At 36.1% G+C, this 18,187-nt stretch overlaps 2 protein-coding genes and 1 pseudogene across 2 annotated transcripts; 2 read left to right on the top strand and 1 right to left on the bottom strand.

The window, feature by feature from the left end:
• The first annotated feature begins 1,167 nt into the window (after positions 1 to 1,167).
• LOC131615709 (L10-interacting MYB domain-containing protein-like) lies at positions 1,168 to 11,465 on the top strand (annotated as a pseudogene).
• Positions 1,922 to 4,638, bottom strand: LOC131604451 (calcium sensing receptor, chloroplastic). Its single transcript, XM_058876889.1, has 6 exons — positions 4,324 to 4,638; positions 3,988 to 4,233; positions 3,227 to 3,419; positions 2,942 to 3,083; positions 2,413 to 2,544; positions 1,922 to 2,255 (listed from the first exon to the last, which is right to left on the bottom strand). The coding sequence occupies exons 1-6, from the start codon at positions 4,534 to 4,536 to the stop codon at positions 2,012 to 2,014; spliced, it is 1,170 nt and encodes a 389-aa protein (XP_058732872.1). The 5' UTR covers positions 4,537 to 4,638; the 3' UTR covers positions 1,922 to 2,011.
• On the top strand, positions 11,462 to 13,269 carry LOC131615622 (protein ALP1-like). The gene is made up of 3 exons (XM_058886797.1): positions 11,462 to 11,618; positions 12,331 to 12,705; positions 12,791 to 13,269. Exons 1-3 carry the CDS (start codon positions 11,462 to 11,464, stop codon positions 13,267 to 13,269), a joined length of 1,011 nt encoding a protein of 336 aa, XP_058742780.1.
• The last annotated feature ends 4,918 nt before the right edge of the window (positions 13,270 to 18,187 follow it).

The following is an 18,187-nucleotide window of genomic DNA, read 5'->3' as shown; positions in this document are numbered from 1 at the left end:
CACAATGTAACTCCTCAAGGGGCGATAAGGATCTTCGTTTGAGCTACGTATATTGCCTTAAGAGGCGGCAAGGATCTTCGTCAAGAAGTCCAACATAATGTATCGCTTCGAGGGGCGACAAAGATCTTCGTTACGAAGTCTTGCATAGTGTATCGTCTCGAGGGGAGGGACGGATCTTCGTTACGAAGCCCAACTATGTATATTGCCTTTAGAGATGGCAAGGATCTTTGTTAAGAAGTCCAACACAGTGTACCGTCTTGAGGAGCGGCAAGGATCTTCGTCACGAAGTCGAGCTAAGTATATTGCCTTAAGAGGCAACAAAGATCTTCGTCAATAAGTCCAACACAATGTATCATATCGACTATAACATATAATGAATTGTAAATTTATATATATATATATATATATATATATATATATATATAAATAAGATATTGAGAGATATTGAGATCAACCGTGTGAGAATAACACTATATATATGGATTTAATAGAAATACACCGACAGTGTAAAGCAGTTTTACACTGTCAGTGAAATCCAAACCGTTAACTTTTATAAATGTTTGACTTTTTTTTTAAATAACATTTAAAATATTTATTTTCAAGGGTTGTGATGCACTGACTGTGTAAAGAATTTTACACTGACAGTGCACTACCTTTAAGCTATATATATATATATATATATATATATATATATATATATATATATATATATATATATATATATATATATATATATATATATATATATATATATATATATATATATAAATAGTCTTTGTAGTGTTATTCTCTCACGGTTGATCTCAATATCTTATATTTGTGGCTAAACACATATACAATATATACAATATATGACAAGTCCTCTTACTGTGGATTCCTTTCAAGTAATAAGAGTATATTACAGTAAGATCGCGAGCATTTATAATTGTTATCATCAACATCATTGTCTATTGTATCATACAGATGCACTTGAGAGGATGTTGTGGCCAATAAAATAACATTTGCATGTTTCTCATCTTTATCGTTAGAGAATTAATCAAAATCATATCATGTAACCATGAAACCTTTCTTCTTACCATTAAATTTGCTTATCTTTGGTCTTCTTTTTTTTTTCCAGCATGAGACATTCATATTTAAAGTGTGCAGGTTCTTTGCACTCATTGTATAATGTTCTTCATTAAGTTCATAAGCCTCTTCATTTTTTATTCTTCGGCTTGTTTTGGGTTTGGTGCGTAGATATTAACGGTGGGCGGCCCATGGTCCGGTTGATAGGCTCTGATACTATATTAGAGTTTGACCTAACTCATCCTTACACAACCGGTTGGTAGGTGAGGAGTGTCACTCTTTATAAACTCTTTCAATACTCTATCTCCAACCAATGTGAGACTTTAGGATCTTCTTAATAGTCTTCATAGAGTAATAAACATTGGCTTCCTATGAAGTTCATCTTTGTTGAACTTAATATCATGACTAAGAATAGAGCTTATGAGGCCTTCAAGAGTTAATACATATTCAAGTCTTTTTCTTCTTAAATATCTATAACCTTTAGTCTCATTTATTTGGAAGATTTATGAGGATTTTCTTCACATGATCAATAATTTTGAATCCAAGTTAGCTTTGGTTTAGAATCTTGAATCTGGGTGTAGCTTTTGTTAAAAATTTTGAATCCGAGTTAACTTTGGTTTAGAATTTTGAATCTGTGTAGCTTTTGTTTAAAATTTCGAATCCTAGAGTCTAGAATGTTGAAAATATGGATTCAATGTAAATTATAAATTTGTGTTATACTTGAAAACATGGGACTTGATTTTTTTTAGGTGCATCCAATATTAAGGGTCTTGCACTAGTTTTGGTTGATCACAAAGTAAGGTGAAGTGAAGTGGCCACTCAAACCATACACAAGTGGAAGAGGTTAAAAGAGAGATTTAATCAAATGAATATAATTTGAAGGACTTCATTAATCAAGGCACGTATATATTCAAGAGAGTTCAATGTTGAGTGAGGAAAAACAATGTCAGTCAGCTCCTGGAAGAAGTTTCTGACTAGATTGCCTGCTGGTTGTTCCAAAACTTTTAACACCTGCAGGGATGATTCTAGATGGCGACAACACCTCTGCAAACGAAAATTTATACGAATCCGTTCCTAATCTACTCTGTAACCACCCTTTGCCTCCAGAAAATCCATCACCAACGATCCATGAGTTCTTAAATCCAAGCCTCGTTAGCGTTCTTGCAACTATCTTTGCAGAGTCCGAGTACCTATATATCAAGTTTTGTCAAAATCACAATATTGATAAGCATTGTTACATTCAATAATTCCATTTTTTGAAATTATTATGAGTCAATGTGTCAGTATCGCGTCTGTGTTTGAGTCAGTAGTTTGTAGATACTAGGATGGATTTGGAAGGAAACTTACGAGTCCAAGATCACAATGTTGGAGCCTTTGTTGATTTTCTTCAGATATGAAATCTTTAATGCTGCAATTTCAGCTTCCACTCTCTTCACATTCCTCACTAGTCCTTTTATCTTGCTTGGAACTTCTTCCAATCTGAGTTCAAATTAAAGCAACAACTGATATTCATGTTATGATTATTTGAAACTGAAAGATTGAGAAAAGTTTATTGCAATGAGTATAGTTATATTATAGTGATCCTACCTAAGCTAACAAATCTTAACTTGCTACTAATTCGAACATGTAGATCATCATTTCAATAAGCGTTTAAAGCACGTGTTGAATTTGGATTTCTTTCATTCAAGAAATCAAGCATTCACACAATCATGCAGTTGGCAAAATCAATTCAATTAGACCGTGAAATCAAGATCAAATAACGTTAGACATCTGATCTTGATTTCACGATATAAATTGCATGATTACATCAAATGTGTGATTTCCACAAGAATCTAAATACGAGTCGTAGTACGAGCACTAGAGGGAAAGCACTTACGGAATGGCAACCATCTTGTTTTTAGCACTAGACGGAAGGCGGGGGATACCGGCCTTGTCCTTATCTTTCTCCGCCCTTACATCAATCAAAATATAGTTTTGTGTGCATAACATATCAAGTGTTTGAGCTGGTGTCAAGTCTCCTGCAAAGAAAGCACATACATCAGACAAAGAAAATTTCCGCTTGACATAAGAAGCTTGGAAAATCAGAAGTCCAATGCTTTGTGTAACCATTAGAGGAAAAAAAAAAAACTGGCAACAAACACATGTCAAGGGTAGTTTGTACCTTTGTAACCGCGAAGACCGAAGGAGATGACAGACCAGATAGGAGGAAACAAGAGATATGCAACAAATAGTGCTCCAGCTGTTCCAGCAATCACAGTGGGATCTGAAGAAGTTATAGTGTCCATGGTTGATGAGGCTATTGGCTTGGCACCTTCAATCACTTTGGTTGTTTGTTGTGCAGCATCTGCCACTGTCTAAAATCAAAGATTATATATTTGAATCAGGTTAATAAACTGACTTGGTTCTTCAAATATCAAGCAACTTAGCAATACATTGAAAATAGAGTTTGGCCTAACTCATCCATACAAAACTGTTTTTGTAAAGTGAGAGGTGTCACGATATAAATCCTTTGTAGGCTATATCTTTAATCAATGTGGGAATTGAGAATTTTTCAATAGTTTGCGCCCGAGTCATTTCGTGTGGTCGACACCCTATTGCACCCTCAACTCTCCTAGTCGTAACTCAACAAACGAATAGGCCAAACCCGTTCACGCGTCTGCCCCCGCTTATTAACACATGAGTCACACTTAGACATCTATAAAACCAGAAACATAAAAGAGAATGTATTTGGAACCCAAAAGTTCAATTAGCACACCATTATTGCTCAATAGGAAGCAAATTCAACATTGCAAAAACTTGCAACCCCCTAAATGTTAATTAGCATTGCCATGCAACAGGTAAGTGGAAGCAAAGAAAGTGCCATCATCATCCAGAGATTATTGGTCTCAAATAACATAGAAAGATTCAATTAACTACGCAAACCTTAGCAGCAGTAAGAACAGGTTGAGTATCAACACCAGAGCTTTGAAGTGCTTCTTGAGCCTTCCTAGAAGCCTCAGAGAAAGCTGGTGAAGCAATTTTCAGAGCCTCTTCACCAGCCTGCTGCACAATTGGCAACGCCGTATCGAAGCCAGGCTTCAAAGCATTCCCAATAGCTCCAGCAACACGCTGTGCTGTGTCCAAAAAACCAGAACCTACCACCTGAACCTGATCAATAGTCTGCTCCACCTTCATAAAAAAAATGCAATTTTAGCAACTGGGTATGTTTGTAAATCGATGAAATTTGCTAAAGTTTGAAACTTTGGGAGAAAAACTTACTTGGGTAATAGAAGAAACAATTTGGTCCTTGGAGATATTAACAGCAGCTCTGGCTTCATTTGGAGGGGTGAAAAGAGCGAGTAGTGAAATGGTGGTTGAGGTTGGTAATGATATGTTGTGGAGGCGTCTGTGTTGAGGCTTGGTGAAGGTGGAAGGAGATGGAAGAGAGGGTCTTGTTGATGGCGAAGCCATAGCAGTGATCTCCATTGCCATTGTTAGTTGCTAGTGGTTGGTTGTTTGGTGATAGAGCAGTGAAGTGGAATTGTGTGATGAGAGATGAGTGGATGAAATCCTAAGATTCGACCACTTTTTTGTGTTGTCCTATGTAGGATGTATATTTGAGGTTGCAAATCCAATCATCAATCCACGTGGCATTTGTGTTTTTGGGGAGAATATAATTTCAAACATTCTCTAATCCGAACTTGAATCTATATGTGTGATTGTAAATGTAATTGATCTTTTTGGTATGATTTAATGTAGGGGTGGCAAAATCGGCCGTCCACCCCGTCCCGCGCCCGCCTAGCTTAATGTCCGTCAAAAAATGAGTTGGACGGACAAGTCCGTCAAGTAAAATAGACATAAAAATATGTCCGCTCTGCCAAGGTGGTGGGTTGGCGGGCGGCAGGTTTGCCCGCCAATTTTATTTTTTTATTTTTTTTATTTTTTAATAGATTAATAGTCTATTTTTACCTTTCAATTAAATTTTTCACTTATTTTTTAGAACAGTTTTTTATAAATCATCTTTTAAATAAATTTTCCCTAAAAAAAATATTGCTTATATTTACAAATAAATGTTTAAAATAAAACCATCAACAATTTGAATTATTAGAATTAATTAAAAAATGACGGACTTAAGGTGAGACGAGCTTAACAAATAGGTGATGCGAGCGGCAGGCTTTGACGGGGCGAGCTTAGGCGGGCGGAAGATTTTGACGGGGCGGACTTTAGTGGGCGGCGGACCTAAAATCTCAATCCAACCCACCATCTTTTAGCACCCTTAATTTAATATTTGGCATTTGAATGTGGGGGAACTCAAGAGATAAGACTATTTGGGCAATGAAACGGGAGCAACACTTTGCTATTGAGCTCAACTCCTCCTCGTTTTCTTTAAAATTGGAATTCATACTCCCCTTTTGGATTTACACCCTCAAAATTATAATAATAGCAAAATACACTATTATTTTATTAAAATTACTTTCTTTTTCTTCTTAAAAACATACTCTTACTGGTTCGGGGTGTGTATGGATAATTAAACAATGAGAATTAACCCGCATTTATGTTAGACATGTGTGACTTCACGCATAAGAGAGGTGAATTGTGTATTTAAAAAAATAGATTTGAAAAAAAAAATTGGATCAAAATCGGAGTTTAAAAATATTTTTAAAAAAGGTTTATAATTAAGCAGCGAAAAAGTAAAATTGCAGAAAATAAAGTGTAGAAAATAAAGAGTTTAAGGGAAGAGAGAAGACGCCAGAAATTATACAAGTTCAGTAGAAAACGACTTAGTCGTGTCCCCAAGATTTGATCTTGAGAGTATCCAATAAAATTAAGAGCTTTTAGTAGGATGAACTCTCGAACTCCCTTATACAAGGAAAATGAAGTTTATGACTAACTTCCATCCAAACTTTAACGAGGAGTGAAGCGGTGAGTCTTCCTTCCAAATGAGGGATTGAAGCGGTTAGTCACCTTTCCACAAGAAACTTGGAGCAGTTATTCTTCAAGCTTCAAAACAAATATTTTATCAAGGGCTAATCTTAAACTCTAAGAGATTTTAACATCGGGTTGAGCTTGCGAATCAAAACTTGGTTTTATATCGGGATAACCAAGAACCTGATAGATTTTACCACCGTCTATTCTCGAACCTAAACAAACTTTTATCACGAGCTAAGCTTTAATCTAAACTTGGTTTTATCACAGACTAAGCAAGAACTTAAGCAGATATTTGATCACACAATCCCCCAAGAAAAGTTTTTTACGGGTTTAACTTCTAACCCAAACAAACAATCCCTAATTGGGTAAAATGTTCAGCCAATTGGAAGAAGTGCTAATCGATTGGTAAGAGCAAAAACTTGCTCATACCTTTATTGACAGCTCCTAACTCATCTGGCACCACTTCAAGGATTTTTTGAAAATATTTTCTTAAGAAAAATAAGTTTGAAAAGTTTTTTTTTGTGTGTGATTAAGCATGTACTTTTACGAGAAAGCCCTTAAGCTTTTACAATATGTGCACTCAGACGTGTCGAAGCAGCCTTTCATTACTTCAATTCTTGTTAGATGTTTCTTTCTTGTAGACACTTGCTTGAGTTTACTTGAGAGGCTTGAGTTAGGTTTCATTTGCTTGCCATCATCAGATAGTTAAGTCCATCAAACCCTAATAATTTGGTTTGCATCTTTAACCGCTTTACCTAGTCTATGCTTGACTCTAGTTGTTGTTATTAAAGACTAATTGTAGTCATTATACATTATTTGTCATCATCAAAAGTTGTTATCCTTATTAAAGGCATATCACCTAGAATAAACCTGCCAAACAAGGATCCACATTCTCCCTTATTTTGATGATGTCAATGCATATCTCAGGGAGGTGGTGAATGAAATAAATAAAATTTATTTGGAGTAATCAAACTCCCTTCAATTGAGTAGAGAGTATACTCTACTCCTCCTAAGAGTATACTTCTCCCCTTTTTTCAAAATCAAAATGGCGAGTAAAGATGCATTGCAATTATGCAAACATAAGCAAAATAAGCATTTTATAACAATAAAACATCACTCATATTATTAATTTAAATATCTATGAATTGAGTGTAAAAAAGGTAAATTTTTTCAGAATTGAAAGTATAGAAGGGAAATTTAAATAGTGCAAAAAAAACAAACATGGGAAAATATTCAAACACACATAGACATCTAGGTGCGACTGTTTGTTATCAAAATCATCATAGAACAGGTCTCGAGGTAGTTATGTTTGGTCTAGGATGAAGTGTCAAGTTTTGAAGTTGAACTTGTCACTAATAACATTTATCTTTTTGATCAAGACTTTGAATAGGTCGTCAGTTGTGAGGAGTTGAGAGGGTTGAGGAATAAAGTAGTCAAAGTCGTCCAATTCTATGGGTACTTCTTGACTATTTTCTTTTATTTTCTTCTCATTTAAGGGAGGATTTTCAGTTATTTTTCCATTGACCATCTTAAATTTCATTGAGGATAGGTCTGATTTTCCTATTTTTGTTATTTCTTCGTTGAACTCTTCATCTATGAAATTGTATATAGTATCTTCCATAATCTTCATGATTAGATTTCCATATAGCATGCATACTCCTTCTTTTTTGTTTTCCATCATGTACTCGATTACTTGTTTTGCCTTGGTCATCTTGATTTTTTTTTATTAACCATATCCCTTATACATAAACTTAACTTGGGTTATGAGGCTGAAGTTGCTTTTTCTTGGGAAGAGTAAGTGACTGATCACATAGTGAGTCATGCGACTTTCAAGGTGGATATATCTAGTAGTGAATTGTGTTTGCCTACTTTGTCTTTGGATTCGACGATAGTGCCTTCATGACGGAGATTTAGAATCTCTCTAAATTCTTCTATAGATAGAGTTATCCCATGTTTTTTTACTTCAGTTTGAAGTATTCAATCTGTGAGGTGAAGATTTAAAAGAAACATCTTGACTAATGATGGATATACCCTTTTTAAGGGGATATAGAGGAAGGTGGACAAGTTGAGTTCTTTGAAGGTCTTCAAGAATTCACTTTCCTTGAAATCTTCTGGATATAGAGTGTGAATTCTCACACGGGATCAATCGGAAAGCTCTTGGAAAAATCTTACTTCTTGTTGCTTGATGGTGAAGAACTCAGAGAAAGGACTAATGGAGAAGTTTAGCCTTTTGGGAACCAAGATGATTTTGAAAGAACAATGTCACACTCATAGGATTTGAAAGAAATATGCAATGCAAAAGAGTGAAAGATGAAAATCTATTTATAGAGTGCCATTGGATGTTTTGATCGTGTATTTTTGGAAAGCAATCAATGGAGATTGTAGTGACTGAAAATCAAATTGAAATCTTTCTAGATTGAGTGTCCTAATCAATTGGATAATGGCTAAAATCAATTGGTTAGTCACACCTCTCAGGATCTTATGTGTTCATCATCAATGCTAAGATTTGATTTGCTTGAAGGGCAAGTTTGTAATACAACATTTTTCATCTTTGACAACTATTGGAAAGTGTTGCCAGAATTGTAAAAAAACGTTGCCTGAAAGAATAAGAAAAGTTTTTCAATTATCCTCGGTGCGACTGTTATCTATTGTTTAAGACAACACTTGTTATAGTTCTTTGGTCACACTTTCCTAAAATGTCGCCTAAACTATAGAAAAATGGGACGTTTTTGTGAGGTAATTTGGGAGACGTTTTAAAAATGTTATAACTTACAAAAACTACAAAACGTTCCCTAAAAAAGTGTTAGAGTAAGAACACTTCGTGGCAATTATTTTTAAATATTGTCAAATCTAGCAACAAGTTACAAATTATTCCTTAAAAATGAAACAGTGACAACACTTGATAAATGTATCTATGAGTTACCAGAAATATTTTTTTATCAAATTTTTCATAAAAAAAACCATTCAATTACGAATTGCATCAAACGTAAATTGCTTGTACCATAAAGTTGTGTTAATAAAATCTTCAAGCATTAACTCCTAATCACAGTAGACACAAAATATCTAACATTAATTAATACTATAAGTTTAATACTTAGAGCTTGTTTGGCTAAACTTTTTATCTACTTCTCTTCTACTTATAAGGAGATGGAGGGCCAAACACATTTTTAATAAAGTACTTATTTAAAAAAGTAACTTTTTTTAAAAATAAAAATATGAATAAAAAGATCTTATAAAAAAGGTGTTAAAACCAACTTTTGAAAAACTTTTTCGGAGCTTTATCTATTTGTGCCGTGACTCGAATCCCAATGTGGACACTTTTAAAAAAAAATTATATATAAATTTCTCGTGAAATTTGTGCATTACTTTATTTCACTGTTCCCGCAAAACGGCGCCAGAGCAGCAGAGTAAATTGCAGTTTTTAGGTCAGCACAGCAGGGCATATTGCATTATTTTGCAGGTGTAGTTCAATTCTTTTTCTATGCTAGATGATTAGATAGTTCTTGTTCTACTATTAACTGCTTTTTCTTTTTTATTTTGATGTGATGCCTTATATATAATATACTATTATTATAATAATATAATCTATGGCTTTACAGTTTACTGTATATGCAATACCCGATGAATATCAGTTCAAGAACTCAACTCAATCAATACCAAAAAATAATATAATCTATTGCTTTTGTGTATATACAATAATAATAATATTATTAATATATGTGGTACTATCTATTGCTAATATGTGTGTTAGTGTGTACAAACTTTTATGAAAAAAATGCAAACATGTGCATGTACATGTACATAATAATCAACCCTTAAATTTCAAAAGAATTGTCATTGGTGTTTATAGACATGACAATAAAACTTAGACCCACGGGTACCCATCTGAACCCGCCCCGAAGTTGACGGAGAAAATCCGTTTTGACTGGGTTTGGGTTCGGGTTTGGGTTTTCCCCGATTAGAAAACATGAGAATGGGTCGGGTAATGGGGACACTAGTACCCATCCCGAACCCGTCCCCGTTTATTTCAATATGTACATTATTATTTATATTTCACAATTTATATTATTAAATATGTGGCTAATGTTTTTACAATTTGATTTGTATTTATTATTTTAAATATTTGAAATATATTTATGAATTTTTTTGAGATTGTTTTATTTTATTATTTATAACGTAATTTGATTTTTGAAAAAGTAAATATTTTTATTAAAAAAATTGATTTTACGAAATAGATGGTGGCGGGGCGGGGATACCAGAACCCAACCCAAACCCGTCAAGGATGGGTTTGAGTTTTAATTCCTCATTCCCGTTTGGGTTTGGGGCGGGTAACGGGGATTGATTGGGGATTCGAGTTTGGGTTTGGGGGAAGTAAAATCCGTCCCCGACCCGCCCCGTTGCCATGCCTAGGTGTTTATTTGTTTTTTCAAACTAAAATATTAGCAAACGACAAAATACACGTTACTATCCAACCATATTATTAATTTTTTTTAAAGATTACTTCTAATATTTTTATACTATCCTTTTTAAATTATTTTTCTAACTCAACTAAAATATATATATATATATATATATATATATATATATATATATATATAATTGTTCTACCTAAGATTTTAGTTCATTTTTTGAACGATTTATCATTAATCTAAATAATTCTGAAAATTTAATACTATTAAACAAAGTTTTTCAAATATTTTTCTGATTCATATATTTATAATTTTTTTTAACTATTGCAGTTAATGACTACTAAAGAAAGTCTTCCAAATAGTTCTGAAAATGTAGGAAAAGCAAAGTGGGATGATTTTAGTACCAAAGTGTTACTTGAAAATTGTATAAATGAGATTCGTAAATGTGGAAAACCAGGAATTGCTTTTAGAAATAAAAAATGGGAAGAAATACGTGAAGAATACAATAAACTTACTAATAAAAACTACCCAAAAACAGTTGAAGAATAGGTTGGATAGTTTGAGAACTGATTGGACTACATGGAAACAATTATTGGGTAAAGAAACTGGTTTAGGATGGAATCCTCATACAGGAAAAGTTGATGCTGATCCTACATGGTGGGATGCTAAGATAAGGGTTAGTGTTGTAAATATTTTAATTTTTAATTATTTAAAGTTAAGTAGGAGAATTTAGATTGTCTAAATTTTATCTCTTGCTATTGGTTACACAGGAGAATGTGAAATATGCTAAGTTTCGTTATCAAAGTTTGGAATTTCGTGATGAATTAGAATTTATATTTGCGAAGATAGTGGCAACTAGTCAATGTGCTTGGACGCCAGCTATGGGCGTACCATTAGAATCTTCAAACCAAAATACTACTACAGATGTGGCACACGAAATTATTGATTCTGATGATGAATTTAATATTGATGAATTAAGTCCTGTGAGAAACACCCAATCAAAAAATAAAAGAAAATTTTCACCAAACATGGGTGAAAGATCAACAAAGGGTAAGGCAAAGGTTGGAACTGCGCCAACAATGAGGAAAACATTAGAAAGATTAGTTCAAGCAGCGGAATGTCATAATGAAGTTGAAAAGGCTGAAATTGCTGCAACATCTCATATTAATGTACAATATTCTATTCCAACTTATGTTGAAATATTAAAGAGTGCAAAGGAAAAAGGACTTTTGAATGGTCAACAATTTAGTTATGCTTTAGAGATGCTTAAGGATGAACAAAATAGAGTCCTAATAATATCTTTAAAAGATTCTATTAGCGATTGGATATAGTGGATTCTATACAAGTATGAGTGAAGTCCTCTAGTATGATGTTTAAGATTTAATTTTATGTTTTATGTTTTTATTGACTTTTATGCTTTAAGTTGAAACTTGAGTCTCTAGATGTATCCTAAAGTATTGTATCATTTTAGTTTTTAACTTCTATGTTTTTGCTTAAGACATTTATGCATTTCAACTACTTCAATGAATATGTATTTGCAATTTGTAATGTTCTTGTTTTCAATTTATTTAACAGATGCATTCTAAACAAATCAATGAATGATCAAAAAAGGTTAAAAAAAGACGATGCAAGTTCTATAAAATATATTACAGTGCAATAGCAATTGCATTTGATTATCATATGAGGTACTTACTCAAACAATGTAATAGATTTCTTTATTCTCATGGATGGAGTTGGGTTAGAGAAACTCTTAACACCCCGGGTGAAAGTTATAACATGTTTAGGATGGAAACTTGCGTTGTATTGAAACTTAAAAAATTATTAGTTAGTAAGGGATGGCTACATCCATTCGAAGAAATGACATCATTGGAGGCTTTGACCATGTTTCTTTGGAGTTGTGCACATAGTGAAACTAATCGAAATATCTAAAATAAATTTGGAAAATCAGGAGAAACTGTAAGTAGGAAGTTCAGTGAAGTTCTAGAAAGTGTATTTTTATTAGCAAAGGAAATTGTCAAGCCTCCTGATTTTAACTTTGAAGAAATTCCATCAAAAATTAGAGACGATAATAGGTATTGGCCTCATTTTCAAAGATGCATAGGTGCTATAGATGGAACACATATTCCTGCCATTGTTCCTACTAAGGATCAAATACGTTATATTGGTAGAAAGGGATTTCCAACACAAAGTGTCATGTTGGTGTGCAACTTCGATATGTTATTTACTTTTGTTGTTGTTGGATGGCCTGGTACTGCACATGATACACGTATCCTTTCATCTACGATTGAAGAAATGAAAAATGTGTTTCCTCATCCACCAGAAGGTAATCATAATATCATTTTGTAATCAAATTAATATATTTATTGATTTAAATTTGCATATGAACTAAAAAATGTTTAATTTGTTAGGAAAGTACTATGTAGTTGATGCTGGTTATCCAAATATGAAAGGGTATCTATCACCATACTTAGGTGAAAGATATCATATTCCTAATTTTAGAGTCGGTGGTCAAGCAGAAGGCATACAGGAAGTATTCAATCATGCACATTCTTCACTAAGAAATGTAATAGAACGAACAATTGGTGTCTGGAAGAAAAAGTGGCATATTTTATGTGATATGAGACCATTTCTGCTAATTAAACAACAAAAAATTATAGTTGCAACAACGACACTTCATAACTTTATTCGGATTTGTGGCTTCGTAGATGAAGATTTTAACAAATACGATAACATTTCTGAATATATGACTGGCAACATAGAAGAAAGAAATATTCATGAAGATTTAGGTTCATATAAACCAAGACGAGTACAAGATGGAGGCTATATGGATAAAGTTCGAAATCAAATAGCCATTGAATTGATTGAAAATAGAAATCATTTGAGTTAAGATTGTTTATGTTTCTAGTCGTGAATTATATATTGAATATTATTGAATTTTTTTTAGATCATTTATTTTTAATTAAATATATTGAAAAAATATTTTATATGATAATTTATGAATTTTTATTTATATTTGTATTTCTTTTAAAAACATATTCATTTATTTATATCTTATGTTGTCCTACAAATTTAATTTGTTAAAAATTATTTTATCAAACAACTTTTAGCTTAAAATTAACTTTGGAGCTTAGAAAAATAATCACAGTCAAACAACTTTTTTTTTTTTTTTTGATATCCAACGAACTTCATTAAACAGAGACCGAAGTCGGAAACAAGGATACATCAGAAGGCGGAATAAAATCCAGCCAAGTCTTACTTCCTAATTGTCTACCAATGCCAACTAATCTATGGGCATCTTCATTAAAAGAGCGATTACAATAAATAACAGAAAAACAAACTAACTGTTCTAGGAGTTTTTTGCAGTCCACCAAAACTGGTTCAATGTTGGCAATAACCTCCAGCCCATTTAAACTGTCAACCACCCTTTTGGCATCAGAAATCAGAACAATGGTTTTGTGGTTAAGATGAAGCGCCATCGAAATCCCCCATTCTATCGCCATAGCTTCCGCCAGCTCCGGTTCCACACTCATTCTTCTACGACAACACGCCGACAGGATAACCTTTCTCTTACTGTCCCGAATCACCAAGCCCATTGCCATCCACCCCTCCTCAAAACAGCCTGCATCTACGTTAATGAACACACAGTCCGTAGAGCATTCTACTTCTTCGCTCCCCATGTGGATCCGATTTCTCAAACACTGTTCCGGATTTGCAGCATTAAACTCTTGGACATACTTCCTCGCTTCTGTCCCAACATCCACAGGATTGATTTTAGCATTTGAGAACACACACTCATTGCGCGATTTCCAGATTTTCCATAATATAGTACTTACCATCTGCCTTATGAAACAGTCCTGCTGCCCCAACCAAGCCTCCAGCCATGAGCACGGATCCGGGATTGGCGGAATATGGATCCCCAACGCGGAAGAAAACCACACAGCTTGGGCAAAAGGACAAGTCAGAAAGAGATGTTGAATATTTTCGCTCGCACCATGACACATAGGGCAAGAGGTATCAATAGACAAACCTTTTTTTGACAGATTGCACTTTGTTGGAATCAGATTTTTTGCAAACCTCCACAGGAAATTTCGAATCCTCTCATGGATAGGCACTTTCCATAGCTTCTTCCACAAAGACTCATGGGTTATACTCGATGGACCAGCCTCCTGCAACTGCCTCTTCCTACGCAGATAATGATAAGCCGACCGGACCGAATACTCGCCTCTCTTTTCCCAATGCCACACTACCTTGTCTTCTAATCCGCTTCTGGATAAAGGAATTCCCAGGATTTGATCTGCTTCCCACTGCACAAACCAGTTTTGAACAATCTCCTTCTTCCAAATTTTCAGGTCATGATCAATCAAATCAGACACCAGCGCATCAGGGTTATGACTCCCTTTCGGACTCAGAACCTTAAAACCTGCATTTTTGGGGAGCCAGCCATCTGTCCAAACCTTTACTTTTGATCCATCTCCAATACGCCATCTCGACCCCTCTAACACCACATCTCTCGCACTTAGGATGCTGCGCCAGACATAACTAGGATTGTACCCCACCTTAGCGTCGTTGATCGTGCCTCTTGGAAAGTACCTGCTCTTAAGGGTCTTTGCCAGAATAGAGTTATTGTCCACTTGAATGCGCCAGAAATTTTTTCCTAAGAGGCTCACATTAAAATCAGACACACCACGAAATCCCATTCCCCCTTCGCCTTTTGCCACCGCAAGGTTTTTCCAGCTAGCCCAGTGAATTTTGCGACTTCCTTCCTTTGATCCCCACCAGAATTTTGCCATTAGACTTTCTAACTCAGAGCATACCCCTTCTGGAAGTTTAAAGCAACTCATGACATAGGTAGGAATCGCTTGCACTACTGCCTTAATCAGAACTTCTTTCCCTGCCCTCGATAGCATCCCTTCCTTCCAACCTTTCAGCTTTTTCCACACCCTGTTAATCACAATCGAGAAAATCTCCTTTTTTGATCTTCCAAAAAGTACCGGTAGACCCAAATACTTCGTGTGAGATGGAACCGTCTTAACTCTCATCCTGTTACGGATCGTTTCTGCTGCTGATTCTGATACATTTCGACTGAAGGAGACTTTCGTCTTATCGAGATTAACCTGTTGGCCTGACGCTTCCTGGTATCGAGTAAGGGCTTGCATAAGCACATCAGCTTCCACTTCATTTGCTCTAGCAAATAAAAGGCAATCGTCGGCAAAGAAAAGGTGCGAGATCTTTGGGGAATTCCTAGCAATTTGTATGCCGTGTATTCTTGAGGCCTTCGACTCCGACTTCAGCAATCCCGAGAGAACATCTGCACAAAGAACAAACAAGTAAGGGGAAAGTGGGTCCCCTTGACGGAGACCCCTTTCCGGAAAAAACGTCTTGCTAGGCTTCCCATTTATGAGGACTTGATACGACACCGAGGAGATACACCGAACAACCAGCCTAACCATCATCTCCGGAAACTCCATAGCCCTTAACACTCCTTCCACGAACCTCCACTCCATCCTATCATACGCCTTTGCCATGTCCAATTTCATGGCCATCACGCCCTTCTTGCCCTTCTTCTTCTTCTTCATCCAATGGAAACACTCCATTGCAGTGAGAGCATTGTTCGAAATCAGTCTCCCTCTAACGAAAGCACTCTGCTCCTCGTCGATGACCTCTGGTAACAACTTCTTGAAGCGGTTAGCAATGGCTTTGGTAACAATCTTCATCACAACGTTGCAAAGGCTAATAGGCCGAAAATCAGTAGGAGACTTAGGATTCTTGCACTTCGGAATCAGAGCTATGAACGTGTGATTTATCTCCTTCGGGTCCTTCTCCTTGTTCAGAATATCCAAAACCATCTCTTGCACATCCTTTCCCACCGTGCCCCAAAACTTCTGAAAAAACAGAGCTGGTAAGCCATCCGGCCCCGGTGATTTAAGAGGATGCATTTGAAATAGAGCGTCATACACTTCCTGCTCCGTAAAAACACCTTCACACCACCTACGATTCTCCCGACTCAGCTTTCCTTTAACAACCTCGCATACAGCCTCAATATTAGAAGGATTAGAAGAAGTGAAAATTCCTCCAAAATACAGTCTCAGAATCTCCTCACAACGATTCCAACCGCATTTCCACGCACCATCTTCGCCCTTAAGTTTCCTTATGGTATTAGTAGTCCTTCTTTGTTTGGCTTTCCCATGAAAGAACTTGGTATTTTTGTCGCCTTCTTTTAACCACAAGGCTCGACTTCTTTGTCGCCAAATGATTTCCTCCACCTTTAAGAGATTGTTCTTTTGGTCTTCAATGGCTTTAAAACTCCTTATGTCCTCTTCACTACTCCCCCATCTACAATCCTCTTTTAACAACTCCTCAATTCGATTAATTTCTTGTCTCACAGCTCCACTTCTGAATTCCTTAAAGTTCGACCCAATATCTGCCATGGCTTTTAATTTGCTTAGGCCCCCACCCGGACTAGTCTCCCACTTCCGCCTCACAATGTTTGCACAGTGCACATCTCTGGCCCATATATCTTCAAATCTAAACACATGTTTAAAACCTTCCTTCACCTCTTCAGTTTGCTTTTCCAATTCAATTCTTATGGCAGCATGGTCCGACCCAAACCTGGGTAAGTGTGTAACAACGATGGGGTGAAATCTTCCTATACACTCCACGGTGCCCATCGCTCTATCCAGCCTACACTGAATGTTGTTGTGATCTTTCCTTTTGTTGGACCAGGTGAACGGGTAGCCTTCGAACCCCATATCTTGGAGATTGCACACCTCCAAGGTTTGTCTTCCCCAATTGAATTGTGTTTGCGATCTCGCGTTTCCTCCAATCTTCTCGTTGTCACTAAGGATATCATTGAAATCACCGAAACACATCCAATTTTCATTGCCTTCTCTATGAAGATCTCTCACCAATTGCCAAGTTCTCCTTTTGTTGTGTTCTTCCGGAAAGCCATACACCCCCGAGAAACTCCAGTCCTGTTCCTCCTCATCTTTAATAACCCCACTAATATGATTTTGGGAATAAGACTTGATTCCCAGCTGCATACTATCATTCCACATAACTGCTAGCCCTCCTGCCCTCTCCTTCCCATATCCTACACAATCGACAGAAAAGACATTATCAAAGCCCAATTTGTACTTCACCACCTGTAATTCCCCATCCTTCAAACGTGATTCCATAAGAAAGATGAGGTTGGGATTTTCAGTTCGCACGAGCCTTTGCAAGGCTCGAACCGCACGGGGACTCCCCAACCCCCTGCAGTTCCAGCTCAGAAGTCTCATTGTTGTAGGCGGTGTTGGTCTTCCAACACCACCTCTGGTCTCAAGATAACAGCTTCACTCCCCTCCTGTTCTGGCCTCCTCTTTTTTCCCCCACTGCCTAAGTCTTCCGGTTTTCCTTCAGCGATAGGAACATCCACTAGTTGTCTCTTCCCTCTTTCCCGTTCAAGTTGGATCATTTTCTCTTGTGTTGCCTTCTTCCCCACCTTCTGCCTTGTCCACCTCTTCGCTTTTTGTTTGTCGTCTTGCTTCTTTCCTCCATTCCTTTTTTGGTTTTTGCTAATCACCACTGCCCCTAAAGATTCTGCAACATCTTCGATCTCTAGCACCTTTTTTCCTTTTCCTTCTTCCTGTGTTTGGTTTCCTTGCTTCAGCACCCCCCTTCCTTAGCCACAACCCCTTTGTTTTGAACCTCTTCTTGTTCCTTCTCCCCTACATCCTTCGTTCCGCACCTGCTTTGGTCAGATGAAATATTAAAGAGACTTCGGTTACATGTACTAGAACTTGACTCTTTCATTTTGAATTCGTCAA

The sequence above is a fragment of the Vicia villosa genome, linkage group LG1 (genome assembly GCF_029867415.1).
Source record: "Vicia villosa cultivar HV-30 ecotype Madison, WI linkage group LG1, Vvil1.0, whole genome shotgun sequence".
Classification (NCBI taxonomy): Eukaryota; Viridiplantae; Streptophyta; class Magnoliopsida; order Fabales; family Fabaceae; genus Vicia; species Vicia villosa.
This window is presented reverse-complemented; position numbering and strand designations above follow the sequence as displayed.